General features: G+C 48.7%; 1 protein-coding gene across 3 annotated transcripts in view; it reads left to right on the plus strand.

Moving 5' to 3' along the window:
• The first annotated feature begins 227 nt into the window (after window positions 1-227).
• LOC119382763 (MBT domain-containing protein 1) overlaps window positions 228-19147 on the plus strand; it is a 43938-nt gene continuing 25018 nt past the window's right edge. For all 3 annotated transcript variants that reach the window (XM_037650606.2, XM_049412319.1, XM_049412318.1), the window contains exons 1-9: window positions 228-390; window positions 1358-1517; window positions 2165-2277; window positions 2861-2942; window positions 4182-4261; window positions 5432-5561; window positions 6228-6362; window positions 7945-8033; window positions 17199-17430. In XM_037650606.2, the coding sequence (XP_037506534.1) occupies window positions 1358-1517; window positions 2165-2277; window positions 2861-2942; window positions 4182-4261; window positions 5432-5561; window positions 6228-6362; window positions 7945-8033; window positions 17199-17430 (1021 nt within the window). In that variant the 5' untranslated portion in view covers window positions 228-390. The remainder of the gene's footprint in view (window positions 391-1357; window positions 1518-2164; window positions 2278-2860; window positions 2943-4181; window positions 4262-5431; window positions 5562-6227; window positions 6363-7944; window positions 8034-17198; window positions 17431-19147) is intronic.

Below are 19147 nucleotides of genomic sequence, written 5' to 3' on the forward strand. Positions count from 1 at the left end.
ATAGCCTTTGAGATTTGTAGCTGTCGTATGGGGCGTGAGACGAATCTCTGGATAAATATTAGCTTGAGCCCTAGCGCTGGCCCTAGAATCCAAATAAAGTTATTGGTCTTGACATTATAAAAACAATATGTAGCTAAAGTAAATTGGTGACTGCATGGTGACTGAGTTGCGATTACATAGATAAACTAATGTTTTAGGTCACACTTCAGCGGCTCCCTCTGCACGCAATCTGCAGAAAATAGATCGCGCCAGTCAGCCCGTCGCTCAGTGGCTCAGTGGCTCTTCCCACTTTTTTTTTTCGCGGAGAGTTTGTTGCTGCCGCATAATTCCAAGCCCGCGCTGCGTCTTCACCGCTGGCTGCCAACAACGATGTTCCCCAGACTGTGAGAGGTGAGAAAATATCTCCGAGATTGTCAGAGACAACGACAAGCTTGTCCAGTGATCGCGCCGAGCGTCGCGAATGTTTGTCAACTCTGCCGACGTCTTGCGCGTCGCTACTTCTCTCGGTCTGCTGTTTGTGTTTCAATATTTTGATCGTGTGGCAGCCGTCAGCACGGAAGGTACCCGCCTTCTTGGTCACCGCTACCGCTTCGCCTACAGGGAAAAAAAAGAATCGCTGTTGTGCGCCTCTGATAGTGACCTCTTGCCTTTGCCTGTTGCGTATGTTTGTATTGGTCGGGTTCACGCAGCGCTGTCCATAAATGGAGCACAAGTTCGGCATCATCTTTGCGATAAGGGTGCACACGAAACAGCTGCGAATTCCCTTCAGGGCTGCGCGAACTTCTCGTGAACGCCTGCGAGAGCTTCTTCGCGCGCAGTCCCAACTGTTTTTGTTACCGGAGCAACCCTGCAGTTTCTGACGTAAAAGAGAAAACTGTAGGATGCGTGCTGACGCTCCTGGCTGCGCGACGTCCGCATTAATTAAGGAATGTATCGAAAGAAACACGACGCGACTGCGTTCGACCGAAAGGACACGAAGAACACATATTTTCTACTCTCTGGTTTTCGTGTAAGTTGTCGAGCGCTTTTGTATATCTTTTTCCCGTTGTAGCGCTAGCTGCTGATCGGTTTGTTATTGGGTCGGTCACTGTCGTGTTGCCTTAGCAGATGGAGGGTGGGTCGCTGGAATGCCCCGAGGCTAGGTTGCTGCCGCTTCTTTTGTATGGCAGATCTCGTGTTCTATCGTAAGTACGCCTCGTAGTCAGCCTAGGGGCTGGCTGAGCGCGCAGCGTTTGTTCAAGTACGGTCGGACCGTGTTGTGCGAGCTAGATGTTGAGGCGGCGCGCTTCCGTGTTCGCGTCGTATCGCCCACCGCTGTGTTGTGGAATTTTGACGTAACGCTCGCATCCTTGTGCAGATGATGACCGGACGAGGTGTCGTCGACGATGATGATGACGAGACGACAAGCTCGAGCGATGGCAGCAGCTCATCGTCGGACAGCGAGACCAGCGAGGCCCCTCCGAGCGCCCACAACGGCACGAAGGCAGCCGTTCCCCCCATCCGCAAAGATGGCATGGGTAGGTTCTTTGTTTTTCTATATTTTACACAAGCTTAGGTCACTTTGCGACCAATGGCTGCAGGTTTCTCAGCAGTCCAGTGATGTGTACATCAAAACACAGGACCCAACACTCAGCTGCCTTGGCATTTCCTAAATGACATAAAATGTATGCCTTCCTTTGCCTAGGTGCCAAGGGCATAGCTGGTTGTTTCATGGACACAGAGAATGCACTGTATATAATAGCTCTTAGCTTCTTTTATTCGACATGCTACTTGACCAGCTGTGAAACCTTTCAGAAGGGACAGATATGTTATCTGTCTGTTTTGTGACCCCTGTATAAGGTTTTGTTTGTGTCCTGATGTTTTGAACAACACCTCTGCAAGTTAAACAAAACGACCTCTTTGCCCTGTTATTTATCCATCCTAGGTCACTTTGTTTACAGTTGAGAAAAAGCATGTATCTACACACTGCTTCTTTCGCTATTCAAAACTTCTTTCTAGTTCTTATGTTTGCTGGTTATTGTGGTCATGTACACAGCACGAAGGTGAGGGATTGCTTTGCAGTCTGAAGTGCAGTAGCTTGTATACGAACTTGTGAATGTGTAAACAGCACTCAGCGACTCTATTTCTCACGCTCATTCTAACTCCTTCCTTTATTGCCATGCAGCTGTCTGTGAGCGATGCGGAACTGTTGGTGTGAAACATGCCTTTTACTCGAAGACAAAACGTTACTGCAGCGTCCTCTGCTCTCGGGGGCTCGTTCGAGCCGGGGGCGGAAAGGTTAGTCACATCGCCTTTAGTCTCCGTGCCTTCTTTATTGACACTACCACACAGGACTACCACACAGGTACTACCACACAGGAAACAAGAGTTCCGAGCAACGTGCTGCTGTGGCAGACTGCTGCATGCATGCACTTTTGTTCTGCTATCTGTTGGACGCACGAACTGCTAAACACTTATGGTTATCTGGTTGTGACAATCAAGTCTTGGTTAAAAAGGACAGCCCTGTATTGCGTGGAGAAAATGTAAGAAGGTGGCTAGATATTTGGCATACTGATAATAGGATAACCGAGCAAGCAGTCCACAGTTTGAAGATGCACCATGTTTGGTTTTTGCACACTGTGCGTAAACACCGCCATCTGCTGCAAGTTGTCCTCTGTGAAACCGGGTAGTTGTACATTTGTCACATGCCTTGCTCATGTGTATTTGCCAACCAACATTGTGGATGATCTTTGGTCATCGTCGCTCTGCCACAACTCGCACATTGAAAGTAATTTTGAACGGGATAGCACTTGTGTAAATTTACTATTTCACACAAGATGCCTTGCGCATATGATGTTGTTTTATCTTTTTGTTGCTTTAGACATCGTCCTCGCAGAACCTGACCAAGCGTCCTATGCCACAAGCCCAGCGAAATGTTCCACACATTATAAAGCCCAAATATGGTGAGTTGAATATGTAGCTGAATGAATGAATAAACTTTACTAAAAGTCTGGGTGAGGTGGGGGGAAGAGGGGATTAACCCCTGTCTCGTCCACCCTCCTTCGATGATGATGGCGTCACATTTTTTTTTCTTTCTGAGGTCACCTCATGATGTGAACATTACTGGTACAGTGGGCTCTCAGTAAAGGGAAATCTTTTAAATGAAATAGCTGCTTAAACGGAACAGCCACCTCTTCTTATATGATTGGTTTCGGGCTTGTATTCTGCACCCCTGTTCTCAGGAAACAGAACTACTCTTAAATGGAACATATTTTCCTAGCTCCTTCATGTCTACTGTATTTATCTATATTATGGCAATTTTTAAGCGCCTTAATAAATTATCATTAAGCATGAGAAATGATGAGTCAACCATCTGAAACTATCATAATAAACAATTATATCGGGCAAGTTGGTATGGATCCATCTATATCCATCTTATTTTGTATTCAGGTCACGGAGAGATAGGTCAAATAAGGTTCTTCTTTATGTAACAGTTGCATGTGCTTTATTCGCAAAAGAACTACTATGTACATGTTGTCTATAGTTGATATTTTTGTCTTGTCATCACACTTACTATCAGAAGTGGTTGATGTTTTAAAAACAGCTAATGAGAAACAGCTAATATTTGAGGCAAGTTTTGTGAATTCAGGGCCCTATTTATCAGGAGCACAAAGGTGCAATTACGCTTGCTTAGCTTTACAAGTCACCCATTGCTAGATTTGTAGCACACAACTCGGCTAGGGCAATTCGTGGTGTCTGAGAAAAGAAACCTCGAGGTAAACACTGTTGCACAGCTCATGTCAGCACAGAGCATGTTGTAACACAGGCATGTGACGCTTGCTGCCCACCAGAGGTTCTGGACATATCCGCTCAGAACGGTAGCTGGTACTACATAAGGAGGATGCAGGAAGTTGAAAACTCATTCAGCTGAGCTGCTGCGATCTGCAGCGATTCGCATGTTTAAAGTTTTGCAATAACTTACGCTGTTGATACAGAGAGCGTAAATCAGTCTGCAAATGATTTTTAGTACTTTGTTTACTGGCTTAATGTGTTTATAAGAAATTATAAAAGCAGTTTCAGGGTCCCTTTAACATAACAGTTATGCCTTCCACCTTGTGCTTGCAACACATAAATAAGCAAAGAAAAATTTGTTGTACATATCATGACAACCTTGTCTTCTGAATTCCTTTTTGGCTGTGTAGAAATGGTCACTTCATTTGACTGGAAGCCCTACCTAATGAAGGCCGACTTTGTGGCAGCCCCCGTTTCCTGTTTTAAGCATGTGAGTATCCACTTTCCTGAAGTATGGAAATTGAAAGGCATTGTCCGCTGTTCGAAAATTCTTGTCAGTGACTGCGTTACCGCTGTTCAGGATCTACATGTAGCTGTGCAGTGCATGGCATAGTCAGGTAAAAACACCACCTCTGTATGGAAGCTTGCAATGAGGTGTGGCATGTTGCACATGCAGTTTTAATGGACATCATCCGGCCTTTCACAAAGCATAGTGTATTGATGTGATAAAAATGAAGAATTCGCAATATACTGCTATGGTTTGGTGGCCATTGTAGATCGGTGCGATAGGTAGCCAGGCACTAAAAGTGGTGAAGGAATATGTCTAATGAGGACAGGTAGTGACTGCGGAGCTAAACCATGAGACCAAAGTAACTAGAAAAATAAGAATGGAGTGGAGCACTTTCGGCAGGCATTCTCAAATCATGAATGGTAGTTCAACACTATCCCTCAAGAGAAAGCTATATAACACCTGCATCTTACTGGTACTTGCCTGTGGAGCAGAAACTTTTTGAGGCTTGCGAAGAGGGTTCAGCTTAAATTGAGGGCGACACAGCGAGCCATGGAAAGGAAAATAATCGGTGTAACTGTAAGGGACCAGAAGAAAGCAGAGTGGGTCAGAGAACAACCGGGTGTTAAGGACATCTTAGTCATAATCAAGAAGAATGAATCGACATGGGTAGGTCAGGTAGCACATAGGCAAGATAGCCGCTGGTCATTAAGAGTAATGGGCTGGATTCCAAGAGAAGGCAAACGCGCGAGGGGTAGACAAAAAGTTAGGTGGGCAGATGAGCATTGAAGAAGTTTGTGGGTATAACGTGGCTGCAGCAAGCACAGGACCGGGTTCATTGGCGAAACATGGGAGAGGCCTTTGCAGTGCAGTGGGCGCAGTCAGACTGATTATGTATATCAGTGCCGTGCATGTCGAAGTTTCAGTTTATAGCTCTGGCAGCGGCATTTCAGTGGAGGTGAAATGCAGGAATTCTTGTGCACTTGTATCCTGGTGTTTAGTATTTAGGAAGCCTAAGCAACTGAAATTCATTTGGTGTTCTCCTCTAGTACAGTGCCTCTTACAGGCTGTTGTGCATTACTATTCGGATGTGCAACTCAGTAATCGCCAGTGCTCTTTGTTGTAATTGATCTCTCGCACTTTTACGTTTAGGTTGCCTTTGCTGATTGTTGGGACAACGTGACTGTCGGCATGAAAGTGGAGGTTGAGAACAGGGACTGTGAGAGCTTCAAGCACATCTTTGCCAGCTTCTACTGGATCGCCACAGTGGTCAAGATGGCGGGTGAGTTCATAGAGCAAGTCTGGGACCTACCCACTGTGGCGACTCCCTTGCCACTCCACTGCTGAGCTTTGATGTATATATGATAATTAAAATAAGAGTGTCCAGTCAATGAACTTCAAGTGTACTTCCCGGATCACAAGTGGTCAGTGAATCCAGAGACCTGCACAACAGGATTTATGATAGCCCCTGTATTACTCTGAAATGTTGAACCCTACCGTTGAGAGATCGTACACGGAATCACGTGACCTCTCAAGCATGGCTCGAGGTGCGCGAGTTGTGCCTACACTTCGTATTTGCGACATTCATGGGACTAACAAAAATTTTTAAATGGCATTCATGTGACTCTGCCTACTGACGGCTATGCAGTAATGTGGATAGGGCATGTGATAGAAGTGTGGTAGGCCAAAGAGGTACGCCACGCCACAGGTGGCTCGACAAGCACGAAATGAGATGTGACAAGCCACATCGAATTCTGACGTGATGCTTCAGTCTTTAACGCATTTCCACTAGCTTTTGTCTTTTGAGTCGTCTTAGGCGAGTGCATAAGAGACCCCGTAAATTTTTTAGTCATGTGGAGCTTTGTTCACCTTGCATATCTTTTCAGAATTTATCTGGAGATAACGGAATAGATTTAATGATTGTGTGCTCTCTTGCTCACTACACTAGGCTACATGGCCAAACTTCGATATGAGGGTTTTGGAATGGATGACAGCAAGGACTTCTGGGTCAACCTCTGCATCGATGCGGTGTACCCGGTGGGCTGGTGCGCGTCACAAGGGAAGCCTCTCATACCACCAAAGAGTGAGTAATATTGTCACATGGTTGTGACGGTGAAGGACGCAGAAGTCAAACCGGTCAAGGCTGAACTCTATATTGGGAAAACTTTTGCCCGGCGAAGGAAAGAATGCTCACAGTGCAACGATAGCAGCAAGCACTGTCATCAGTCATCGATAATCTGGTCTGCAGATCGAACATGTCACCTGTTTATACATGAGTCACTGTACACTCCAGTAGAATCACTGGTGGTTCCATGTATTCCAGAATGTGCTCCGCTGTTTGCATCGTGCATGCAAGCTGATTAGAACAACCAACAACATTCAAGAATTTTTAGGTACATTCAGTCGCTGCAGCTTGCACTGAGTGATAGATAACAGATGTAACAATTTTAATCGGTGAAATCCTGTCAGAAAGAAAATCAAGTACATGTGTCTGTATGCTCAGAGTGCATGCATGATGTAAACTTGCTGGATGTGATCACACTTACGACACAGCAAGCAGCTCTGTCCAGTACAGCTCACAGAATGTGTTCACTGTTGCTCACAATGAATGCATAAGTCAGAATGCCGTGCAAACTGTAAACAAATCGCAGAAACGTATTTGACACTCTTACATGGGCGTATAAAGCATGTGCTACATTGTCAGATCACTTTTTTTTTTGTATACAGGATTATAATCTTTCTTGCCAAATGCCACTGCTCATGAAACTCAGAATTCCTTGAAGTGTTTCAGTGTACCATTGCATTTTTGCTGGATGTTAAGGAAAAAGTGTAAAACATATGCCTTTCACTTTTGAGTCACCTATATTAATAATATCATGGCAACTAAATGTCACATTCAAGTTTCAGAAGTTTCTTGAACTTACCTGCCCTCGAGTGCAGCCATGCACTAGACAGAAGTTATAGATATTGAGGCCCACTATTGCGACAGCTGATAGCCATTTGTTGGGGGATCCACTTTGGAATTCCATCACCAAATGACATGTACAAGAGCTTGGAAAGTCCACTGTGATGGTGCAGTGGTTACGGTGCTCGACTGCTGGCCTGAAAGACATGGGTTCGATCTTAGCCGTGGGTGGTTGCGTTTCAGTGGAGGCGAAACGCTAGAGGCGCATGTATTGTGTAATGTGAGTGCATGTTAAAGAACCCTAGGTGGTCAAAATAATCCGGAGCCCTCCACTACGGCATGCCTTGTAATCTTATCGTGGCTTTGGCATGCAAGACCCAATAAATTATAAGAGCTTGGAAAGAGCAAAAGTTGTTAAGAGTTTACTGCATTCTGATGTAAGGATCACTTTGGTCAATCAGCTGAGCAGTGTTCTATTTTTTACCAGTACTGATACAAGGTGATGAAGGGAGCACGAAAAAAATATGTATTTCAACTTTGTAATTGTGGTTATCTAAGCTTTTGATGCCACTGTAACATGTTAATGCATGAAGGAACGAAATTTTAAGGGCGCGTTTGTTTGTTTCATACAACCTTAATGAAATGTTGGTTTTCATTATGTAACCTGTTCATGGCGCTTGTACTTTAGTAATAGGAACTGTCTGGTGTTTGGAGGTATGTAGCAGCAAAGCACATTTGTGTGTTTTTCACCTAATTGCAGCAATTGAGCACAAGCATGGTGACTGGAAGCAGTTCCTGGTCAAGCGGCTGACAGGTGCCCGTACCCTCCCTACAAACTTTCATGCCAAGGTATGGAAGCCTGTCATGGTTTACTCGGAGGCTTATTTGCAGTGAATGACAGCTAATGGTTTTGTCTGACACTAACTCCAGGTCATGGGTGATAGTGGTGTACTATTTGCTGGACCCGAGAAAGGAATTCTTGCAAAATTAAATTTTTTTGTCTGTTAAAGAACTGCAAATAGCTGAAAGCCTGAAACTGACCCAGAACTCCTGCAGTGTGTTTTCTATACTGTGTTCGATGCTCGCCATTTCAGTCGTGTGTCGTAGCCCCTCCTGGCATCCCCTGGTTAGTTCTGATCAGATGTTGAAAAGCACCAGGGGCATGAGCTTAGGTGCAGCATTTTTTTTTTCTTTTTGTTTGCTGTGGCACCTTTCAGTAAAAGTACTGGTAATTGTACTTTTATGGGCGTCTGCACACGAGGGCAGCACATTTTTAGCGGCACACTTGAAGGAATGGTTTGCACTTTTCAGGGGGCAGAGTAAGGAGAGGATGGCAGCATTTTCTGTGTGTACATTTTATGGAAAGAAGTATTCTAAGTTTAGTGACTACGAAGATGATTGAAGTGCAGAGGAATAATATATATGTCATCTTCAGCTGACCGGTTCGTTGGCCAATAATTATACCGCTGTATAAGAACCGGGGGAATAGTTGGTGTCCAAATCCATACCTCAGTCCCAGTAATTGCATTCTCTGGGTGACAACGCAGATCTTGAAGACAGTGTTCTGTTGGCTACAGTGAAATCTCGGTATAACGAACTTCAGGGGACCGCGGAAAAATGTTCGTTATTCTGAAAGGTCGTTATAGTGAAAGCCCAAAAATTTACCATAACAATAGAATTTCAGTAACGCAAACGTCCTACCTTTGCAACGGTACGTCCTTGAACTCGTTTCTCACAACAATGCACACGTGAACGTCAGACAAGGCACGTTTATTTGAAATAGTCCGTGATCGTTTTTTTTGACGGATGCAGCACAAACTCTGCGTCACGAATGATTCTAGACCGTCCGCATTTTTATCCGCCGCTTCGGTCGCTGTTCCGCTTTTTTCTATGAATATGCGGAGTTTCCTCAAGTAGTCCAACGCATCTGTGGCCGACACGGACTCGTCGCGATCTTCGGGTGCTACCGTGACATCGTCGTCCATGTCATCGCTGCAATCCTTTAAGGCCCAACTGCATGCACGCGAGTTTTGAGCGACGGCCGACCGGATTTGCTGTCGCGGAGGGCCATTCATCGCCGTCGCTTGTCGCAGGGGTGCAATCGCGAAACGATGCAATTTCCGATCCCACACGGCTGGCTGATCGCGCTGATAACGCGGACGGACCGTCATTCTGACCACTGGCCAAGCGCGAAAAGCACGAAAGGCATTGGAATCTGAAATAGAATCGTTCCGTGATAGCATCCCAGGTTTCTGGAAAGCCAGAAAACATCGCTTGTCGCCCGGAAGTGAGCATGACGATATTGTCACGTGGTCGTGACGTCGACGAAGACAGCAGTCGGCGTTTGCAGAATGAAACTTGTAGTGTGCACGTACTTCACAGGAGTACGGCCACTAGCGTGGGTTCGGACTTAGCGAGCCACAGGGCCGCGTTTGCCGTCGCCTCGCGTGAACTAGCGCGCCGCTGCACACGTACGTTCGAGCGCAAAGGCGCCGAGCGCAACGCGGCAAGTACACAGTACTGCTCTCGAGATCCGCAACAGTTTATTGCCTGCGGCAACACCACAAAACGCCGTACAACGCCCGCTCCCAAAGGCGGCGGGAGAAGCAAACAGGCTTCACCACGCCACGGGCGAAAATACAACACAAATGGTGCCGCTAGCACGTCTCCGCGGGCAACGGGCTCACGGCGACACGCCGCTGAGAGAAAACGGGTCTCTCGCGACTATGCTGCGTACTCTTACGATCTGTGACCACAGGGCCCGATCGCTCGAGTGAGGGCAAACTCCGCTCGCGTTGGCTTCGATAAGTACGGTTTCGGCGTAGTACGACCACGCACGAATGCACCGCACCGCTCTTCAGCCTAGCGTTCGGAAAGAGACAACGTAAGGTAAGCGCTCGCCGCTGGCGCAAGGCACCGTTAGCGAGTTCCGTCCGAGCGAGCCCAAACGAGGAGCCGACGGACGGGAGAGAAAATACGTGCTCACCCCACGAGGTCCAGAGAGGGTCTCTCCATCGCTGCGCGAAACGTCTCGCGGGACACGAAACTCGAGCGCAGCGCCCCCCGTCGAGGTCCGGCGCCGGGAGAGAGGAGGTTAACGTCACTCCCCGCTCGCCCAGCGCCGTAAGACGGCGGAGGAGAGGAACGGCATGATCGGACGTGGGGATGGCAGAAATAGGCGAAAACCAGCGCAATGGCGACGGGCAAGCCTCAATCCCCACAAACTGTTTATTTGGGCCGAACTTGTGGCCGGGAAAATGAGAACTAGAACTACAGCAATACACGCTGTACAATGATAGCGGCGAACAGGGCGTCGTCCGTCGATCAACTGACAAGCGGTCACGCGCGTCGGCTTTTATACAGGCGCTATCGAACTTTCCAGCAATATCGCTGGTGGCGGCGTTATCTCTAGACAAAGCTGGAACATTCGCGTGCGGGGCGCAATCTTAACAAACCGATCTACTACAATCGCGACGCTTCTAGAACACCACTTCGCGGACAGCATCGAGCGTTGATAACCGTCCCTGCCGGTCAAACCCGAATACATCAAAACAAGACAAGAAGTGGGCGTGGCATTGCCCCCCTCTGAAAAGCATCGTCCCGATGCTTGTGAAAGAACATAGAAGAGAGAAAAAACAAGTGCATACACAAATAAATTACAATAACAAAGGAAAAAAATAGAGTCCTCAGGCTCGCTAACGCGCAAAAAACGGCTTAAGGCGCACGACATGGACGACTTCAGGTCGCGCACGGCGCCGCTGAGAGTTCGTAATGCCGTCAGGGACAACCTCATAGTCGAGTGCGCCGAGGCGTCGAAGTACCCTGTACGGTCCGAAGTATCGTCGAAGAAGCTTCTCACTAAGTCCTCGTCGGCGTATTGGCGTCCATACCCATACACGGTCACCGGGTTGGTATTCCATGTGGCGTCGGCGAAGGTTGTAGCGGCGGCTGTCAGTCGTCTGCTGGTTCTTGATCCGTAAGCGGGCGAGCTGTCGTGCTTCTTCGGCGCGCTGTAGGTAGGTGGTCACGTCGATGTTTTCCTCGTCGGTCACGTTTGGTAGCATGGCGTCGAGCGTCGTTGCCGGGCTCCGTCCGTAGACCAACTTGTATGGCGTCATCTGCGTCGTTTCCTGTAAGGCCGTGTTGTACGCGAAGGTCACGTACGGAAGGATGGCGTCCCACGTCTTGTGTTCGACGTCGACGTACATGGCCAGCATGTCGGCGATGGTCTTATTTAGACGCTCGGTGAGGCCGTTGGTCTGTGGGTGGTACGCGGTGGTGCGGCGGTGGCTTGTGTGGCTGTATTCCAAGATCGCCTGAGTCAGGTCAGCCGTGAACGCCGTACCTCTGTCGGTGATGAGAACCTCTGGGGCGCCGTGTCGAAGGACGATGTTCTCAACGAAGAACTTGGCTACCTCAGCGGCACTGCCTTTGGGCAGGGCTTTTGTTTCGGCGTAGCGGGTGAGGTAGTCGGTAGCCACGACGATCCATTTATTTCCGCAAGTCGACGTTGGGAACGGCCCCAGGAGGTCCATCCCGATCTGCTGGAATGGTCGCCGAGGAGGCTTGATCGGCTGAAGGAAGCCTGCTGGTCTTGTGGGTGGTGTCTTCCGTCGCTGACAGTCTCGGCACGTCCTTACGTAGCGAGTGACGTCAGCGGTAAGGCGCGGCCAGTAGTACTTTTCTTGTACTCGTGCGAGCGTTCGGGAAAGTCCGAGGTGTCCAGCCGTTGGGTCGTCGTGCAGGGCATGCAAAATTTCTGGTCGCAGTCCCGAAGGTACAACGATAAGGTAGCTGGCTCGGGCCGGAGTGAAGTTCTTCTTTACGAGGACTTTGTTTTTCATGGAAAATGATGCCAATCCTCGCCTGAATACTTTTGGGACAACGATGGTCCTGCCCTCCAGGTATTCCACTAGACCCTTCAGTTCCGGGTCGGCTCGCTGTCGTTCGGCGAAGTCTTCGGTACTTATGGCTCCCAAGAAGCTGTCATCATCCTGGTCGTCGGGCGTTGGTGGGTCGACGGGGGCACGAGACAAGCAGTCGGCGTCGGAGTGTTTCCTTCCGGACTTGTACACGACAGTAACGTCAAATTCTTGAAGTCTTAGGCTCCACCGTGCGAGGCGACCTGAAGGGTCCTTCAAGTTAGCTAGCCAACACAAGGCGTGATGGTCGCTCACAACTTTGAAGGGCCTGCCGTAGAGGTAGGGGCGAAACTTTGACGTAGCCCAGATGATGGCGAGGCACTCCTTTTCTGTTGTGGAATAGTTCACCTCTGCTTTAGACAGCGACCGGCTAGCATAACTGATAACCCTTTCCAGTCCGCCCGTCCGCTGCACAAGGACGGCGCCGAGTCCTATGCTGCTTGCATCGGTGTGAATCTCCGTATCGGCGTATTCGTCGAAATGCGCAAGTATCGGAGGTGTCTGCAGGCGTCGTTTCAGTTCATGAAATGCGTCGACTTGCGCTGTTTGCCACCTGAATTCGACGTCGGTCTTCGTGAGCTGCGTTAGTGGCTCGGCGATACGTGAAAAGTCTTTGACAAAGCGTCTGTAATAGGCGCACAAGCCGAGAAATCGGCGCACGGCCTTCTTGTCGGTGGGTGGTGGGAAAGTGGCGATGGCAGCTGTTTTCTGCGGGTCTGGGAGCACTCCGGTCTTGCTGATCACGTGACCCAAAAACAAGAGCTCCTCGTACGCGAAGCGGCACTTTTCTGGCTTCAGGGTGAGCCCGGAGTTCTTGATTGCTTGAAGTACGGATTGAAGTCGCTGGAGGTGTTCGTCGAAGTTCGAGGAATACACAACGACGTCGTCCAAGTAAACAAGGCAAGTCTGCCACTTCAAGCCAGCTAATACAGTATCCATGACTCGTTGGAAAGTCGCAGGTGCCGAGCAAAGACCGAAAGGCATGACCTTGAACTCGAACAGGCCGTCCGGTGTTATAAAGGCGGTCTTTTCTCGGTCTCTCTCGTCGACTTCAATTTGCCAGTAGCCGGTCTTGAGGTCCATCGACGAAAAGTAATTCGCGTTGTGGAGTCGATCCAGGGTGTCGTCTATCCGTGGGAGAGGGTACACGTCCTTCTTTGTGATTTTGTTCAGGCGACGATAATCGACGCAGAAACGTAGGGTCCCATCCTTCTTCTTCACTAACACCACGGGAGACGCCCACGGGCTGTTGGACGGCTGGATGATGTCGTCGTGTAGCATTTCATCGACTTGTTTCTTAACGGCCTCCCGTTCCCGCGTCGAAACCCGGTAGGGACTCTGACGGAGTGGTCGAGCATTTTCTTCTGTTATGATGCGGTGCTTAGCAAGGGGCGTTTGTCGGACCCGCGATGACGACGAGAAACAGTCCCTGTATTCCTGCAGAAGGCGTCGAAGCTGTTGCTGTTGGCGAGCGGGAAGACTTGGGTTTACGTCGAAGGGTGTCGTCGTTCACCCTGCTACGTAAACGTTACGTCGTCGTTCACCCTGCTGTGGACGCGGCGCGTCGATGGCGAACCCACGCAGTCCCATCCGTCGATACTGGCAGCGGCGGTAGGTGTGGCCAGCTTCTCCGCAGTGGTAGCAGAGTGGACGATGGTCGGGGGCGCGCCAAACATCGGTCTTCCTCGGCGTGTATCGCTGGCCGGTTGGCGGGCGGTATGGCGTCGGTGGTGGCGGCGGTGGTGCCTGGCGGCGGAACTGCTGGGGCGGCGCGGCGTCATGACGCGGGCGAGGAGGGGGGGCGTTGCGTCGGGCTGCAGCAGCATAACTCATTGCTTGAAGCTGCGGCGGTGCCGGCTGAGGAACACCCAGTGACTCTTTGATTTCCTCGCGGACAATGTCTGCGATGGAATCCACTTGAGGCTGGGCGAAGGTAACAGCTTGCGCAACTCCTCCCGCACGATCGCTCGGATGGTTTCGCGCAAGTCGTCGGTGGCTAGTGAGTGCACTTCGGAATAGGTTGCAGACAGCGGAGAGCGGTTGTACTGTTTCGTCCGCATGTCCAATGTCTTTTCAATAGTCGTAGCCTCGGTGAGGAATTCGGCGACCGTCGTGGGCGGGTTGCGGACAAGTCCCGCGAAAAGTTCTTGTTTGACACCCCGCATGAGCAGGCGAACTTTTTTGTCTTCCGCCATCGCAGCGTCGGCCTGACGGAAAAGTCGAGTCATCTCTTCCGTGAAGATGGTGACGTTTTCGTTTGGCAGCTGCACCCGGGTCTCCAGCAAAGCAGCGGCCTTTTCCTTGCGGACGATGCTCGCGAAGGTATTGAGGAACGTCGTCCGAAAGAGGTCCCAGGATTGAAGGCTCGATTCATGGTTCTCGAACCACGTCTTCGCGGCGTCTTCTAAGTAGAAGTAGACGTGGCGCAGCTTCTCTTCAGTGTCCCAGTGGTTGAAGGCGGCGACTCGCTCGTACGTCTCCAGCCAGCTCTCCGGGTCTTCAAAAGACGATCCACGGAAAGTTGGTGGCTCCCTTGGCTGTTGCATTACTACCGTTGTAGGTGGCAGTTGGTCTGTCATTGTCTCGGCGGTAGATGTGACGGTCTTCGGCTGCCTGGCGTTTTCGGGAAGGAGCCCGTACTCTGGTTGTAGTCCCTTCTGCCGGCGGCTGGTTCGAGGATCCGGGTTGACCTTAGAGTCGTCTTCTTCGCGGCTTGGGCTTGGGTCAGCGCTCCGCGGTGGCGTCCGGATCATGAAGCAGCACCTCCACCAGATGTCACGTGGTCGTGACGTCGACGAAGACAGCAGTCGGCGTTTGCAGAATGAAACTGTTTATTTGGGCCGAACTTGTGGCCGGGAAAATGAGAACTAGAACTACAGCAATACACGCTGTACAATGATAGCGGCGAACAGGGCGTCGTCCGTCGATCAACTGACAAGCGGTCACGCGCGTCGGCTTTTATACAGGCGCTATCGAACTTTCCAGCAATATCGCTGGTGGCGGCGTTATCTCTAGACAAAGCTGGAACATTCGCGTGCGGGGCGCAATCTTAACAAACCGATCTACTACAATCGCGACGCTTCTAGAACACCACTTCGCGGACAGCGTCGAGCGTTGATAACCGTCCCTGCCGGTCAAACCCGAATACATCAAAACAAGACAAGAAGTGGGCGTGGCATTATCCAACAACATGGCAGCATCTCTGACCCTTGCTTTGGTTGCAATTTGCTCGTGATGCTTCCAATCGGCGCGTACTTCAAGGAGTGCAAGTTATAGACTACCTTATTTACAGCCCCATCTCACGCGGAGAGCGAGGCAGCGGCCGTATTTTGTCGTTATTTATGATCGACGGTTCGTTTTGATGTTTCGGTGGTAGCTTGCTGCATTGGTGGTAGCTTGCTGCAATGTCAACATCGTCGTCGTGTGAGGTAGCCCTTCTCCCTGCGAAGCAACGATGTGAGGCGCTGCGGCTTTTCTTAAACGTTCTATGACAGCAAGAGGAAACGTTGCCGAGATGCGCCTCGTGGACTAACCCCAACATAACGCAGTTTGCAAAGTGAGACGTAGCGTAGGCAGCGTACGCTTCCGGGCGCCCCATGGGATCACAGCAGATACTACTGCCGCGGTTAAACATAAGATTGCGAAAAAAGGACGTCCCGAAACGCTTTTATGGCATCTTTATCTCAAACAAGACAATAATAAATTTGGCATGTTGTCATTCATCTACTCTGTAATTCTTTTTCGTAATTTGCCTGCGTGCGCGCAATAGTTTTCAATCGAGCAGCGCGACGGAGCCCGTTTGTCGCAGTCGCCTTCGCTCGAAAGTCTTGTGCTATGCATGCGGTTGGGCCTTTACAAAACCTGATGCGTTGTCGCCTCTGCAACGAAGGGGGAAAAAAAAAGTTCTCCGCCCGCGTCTTTCTCCTCCCGTGCCATCTCAGGTTTTAGCGGGAGGGCGTCCGCTCTTCGCGCTGCGTCGTCTGCTACCTTACAGCTCCGACTGCCATGACCGATACGCTGAAATCTAAGAATCCTCGCATTTCGGGATATAAGTTCGTAGTACTGAGGTGTTGTTAAGATTACACGGGAATTAAATAACGATCGTTATTCTGAAATGTTCGTTATTCTGAAGTTCGTAGTAGCGAAATATTTTTACATTGAAACTATAAGCAGTCGGCACGGGATTTCTTAAAAGTTCGTTAATTTGAAATGTTCGTTAATGTGGTGTTCGTTGTAACGAGATTTGACTGTACGTGCACTGGGTGTGACTGCTCATGGTGTCTCTCGTGCTCAAGGAACAAAGGACTTAGTACACCATACTGCAAACCAACAAAAGGCCATTTATTTGTGCCCTTTACTTAGTAAGTCTGCTAGCTGATCTATGTAACACGCCGTGGAATCAATAATGAAAAAATACGTAAACAGAAGGTAGGATCGGATTTTTTCATCGCAAGCGTCCATCTTCCTCTTCCTGCCATTTTCATGGAATCAACAATGTTAAATATGTGTCCATGTGCTTAGAGTTGTCTATGAATTTGCTCTCGTGCTGCGATTTACCATCTTCATGGTTAGCTCAGTAGACCCTTTTCATAATCCGCAAGTGCGCTTCTCTGCGCTGCATATTTGAACAACTAATGGCGGCATCTCTCTTCCTTAGAGTGCAGACGAGGTCCTAGTTGCACGTGCTGAGGCTTGTCTATTATGCGTATTTGTCAAGAGAGCCGAGTCTACATTTTCCACGTCATAGCGTAAGCAAAATGCGCTTGAACACGCTGTTTGCAGTAAGTGACCAGCCGCCATTAGTTGGGCTAACTGCATGGCAGGAAAGCTAGCTTTACAATTATGAAAAGGGTCTATTGGTAGAGTGACCGCCCCGAAAGGCGTTGGTCCTGGGTTTGATCCCTGGACCAGGACGAATCTTTTGGTAACTAAGGAGCTTTCTTTTTGAGAAATATGTGTGGATTTCTTTGTGGCTTCGTGCTCCAAACAGGTGGTTGTCCATTTCTTTTTCATATCATTATTATTGCATCAAATTTTATGTCATTGCTTTAATGAGGGAAAAGGGCAAGAACAAAAGCTGTGGTTTGTTCAGGTGCGCGAGTGCATACGTGGCCAGTTCCCCATCGGGCTGCGGCTGGAAGTGGTGGACAAGAAGCGCATCTCCTCGGTCAGGGTGGCCCGCGTGACGCACTGCGTGGGAGGACGCATCCACATTGCGTACGAGGGTCTCGAGGACGACGGCTTCTGGTGCCACGAGCGCTCGCCACTCATCCACCCCATCGGCTGGGCACAGGTCATTGGCCATGACCTGAGGGCATCCCCCGGTCAGTGCACAAACTTCGTGCGGATAAACTAACACATTGCAAAGCTTCTATAAGGGCCTCTTTGAGGTGAAAAAATTGTAAAGTTGCAAATGCTCCTTGTGCATGTTTTGGAATGGCAATAATGTTGGTGTGAATAGTATTCAAAATTTCAAGGAGTATGCACGATTCAGTTCTTAGCTCTTGTCCTCGTCACGTTGGTCCCCGTTGTCTGCTTTCCCGCTATTCGTGAAGTATCATTCAATATCATTATTATTCCAAACTCCCAAAACCGTTCACAAGCCTAATGCAGATTTTTTAAGAAATGTATTGTGAAATAAGTGTGAACGTTCATTTTGTTCTTTTCATACAGTTAGTCAGTCAGAGCTTGCTAGGGACATCTCAAGTGTTTTACAGCTCATAAGGTTCGATGACTAAAGATTGAAACCTTGCCAGGCTCTATGGCCACTGTCGTTGAATTAACCCTCTATTGCATGAATTACGAAAGTCATTTGAAAAATTATTTTCTCGACTTTTATCATGAGATAGACGAAGAAGAACATATGCAAAAATTTTCAGATTTATAGTGACTGTATTAACAAAGCTACAGGTTTGTGCCAAATATCGCACACCATGCAGATGGGAGAGCGATATTGCTGCCATGGCTGAAAAACAAGATATCACTGATTGAGGATTTTTGCTGCGAAAGCTGTTATGAGATCATTTCAGCGGCCGTTTTGGTGCCGTAGTTGTCCGCCGCCGCCGGTGTCCGTAACCACTATCGCTCAAAATAACAAAAAAAAAAAAACAACATAAGATGTACTTTTGGGCTAGTTGGTTCATAATCGCAGCAGAACAGCGCCTTGTGTTACGTGTCCTCCTTGTCTGGTCTGTTGTTTTCGCCAGCGCTGTTCTACACTCAAACCTCGTTATAACGAACACGGATATAACGAATTATCGGTTATAACGAAGTAAATGAAGAATAGTCTTCTCATAGCTACAGTGTTACAAGTAAACGTTTATAACAAATTTTTGGATATAACGAAGTTATTTTCATGGCACATGCGACTTTGTTATAATGAGGTTTGAGTGTACTACGAAATAAGAAAAAATTTCCAGAATGGAACGAGGTTTTAACCTGGGCCCTCTGCGTGGGAGCCCAGTATTCTACCTCAGCCATGCCGGTGCTTGAAATTGCTTTGCAAAAAGACCGTATACAGGCTTCATGTCGGGAAGGGCCCACATTAACATATGTAGCGTGGTAGAAGAGTAAAATAACAACCAAGCTTAACACAACGCGAATTCTGTAACCACACGTCACACAATGCGAATTCTGCAACGAGTGGGTTGTTGAATGCTTCCAACCCATTACAAAGGGCTCCGCCATAATTCTTCATTGTCATCAGCCACAGCATCAACAAAGAGCACATAATGCCTTACAGGTGTTTAGCTGGTACCACGGTCCTCTGCAGAATGACGAAAAATTGCATAGTGGCTGCTTCCCTACTTCACAAAAATTATGATGATTTGTAGCATAGTGTGCTCCTCGCAAGTGCGCTTCTATTGGTTGCCAAGGAAGCCAATAAGGCTCCCGTGATCCATTTCCTCGGGGTCTCAATAAAGTTAATTCCCTCTCTCTCTCCCTCACGTTAATGTATGTTATAAAGCATGGTGAGAGAGTTAAATAACGACCGGGCGTCACACAATGCAAATTACGTAACCAGTGGGTCCTTTAAAGCTT

The sequence above is a fragment of the Rhipicephalus sanguineus genome, chromosome 2 (genome assembly GCF_013339695.2).
Source record: "Rhipicephalus sanguineus isolate Rsan-2018 chromosome 2, BIME_Rsan_1.4, whole genome shotgun sequence".
NCBI lineage: Eukaryota > Metazoa > Arthropoda > Arachnida > Ixodida > Ixodidae > Rhipicephalus > Rhipicephalus sanguineus.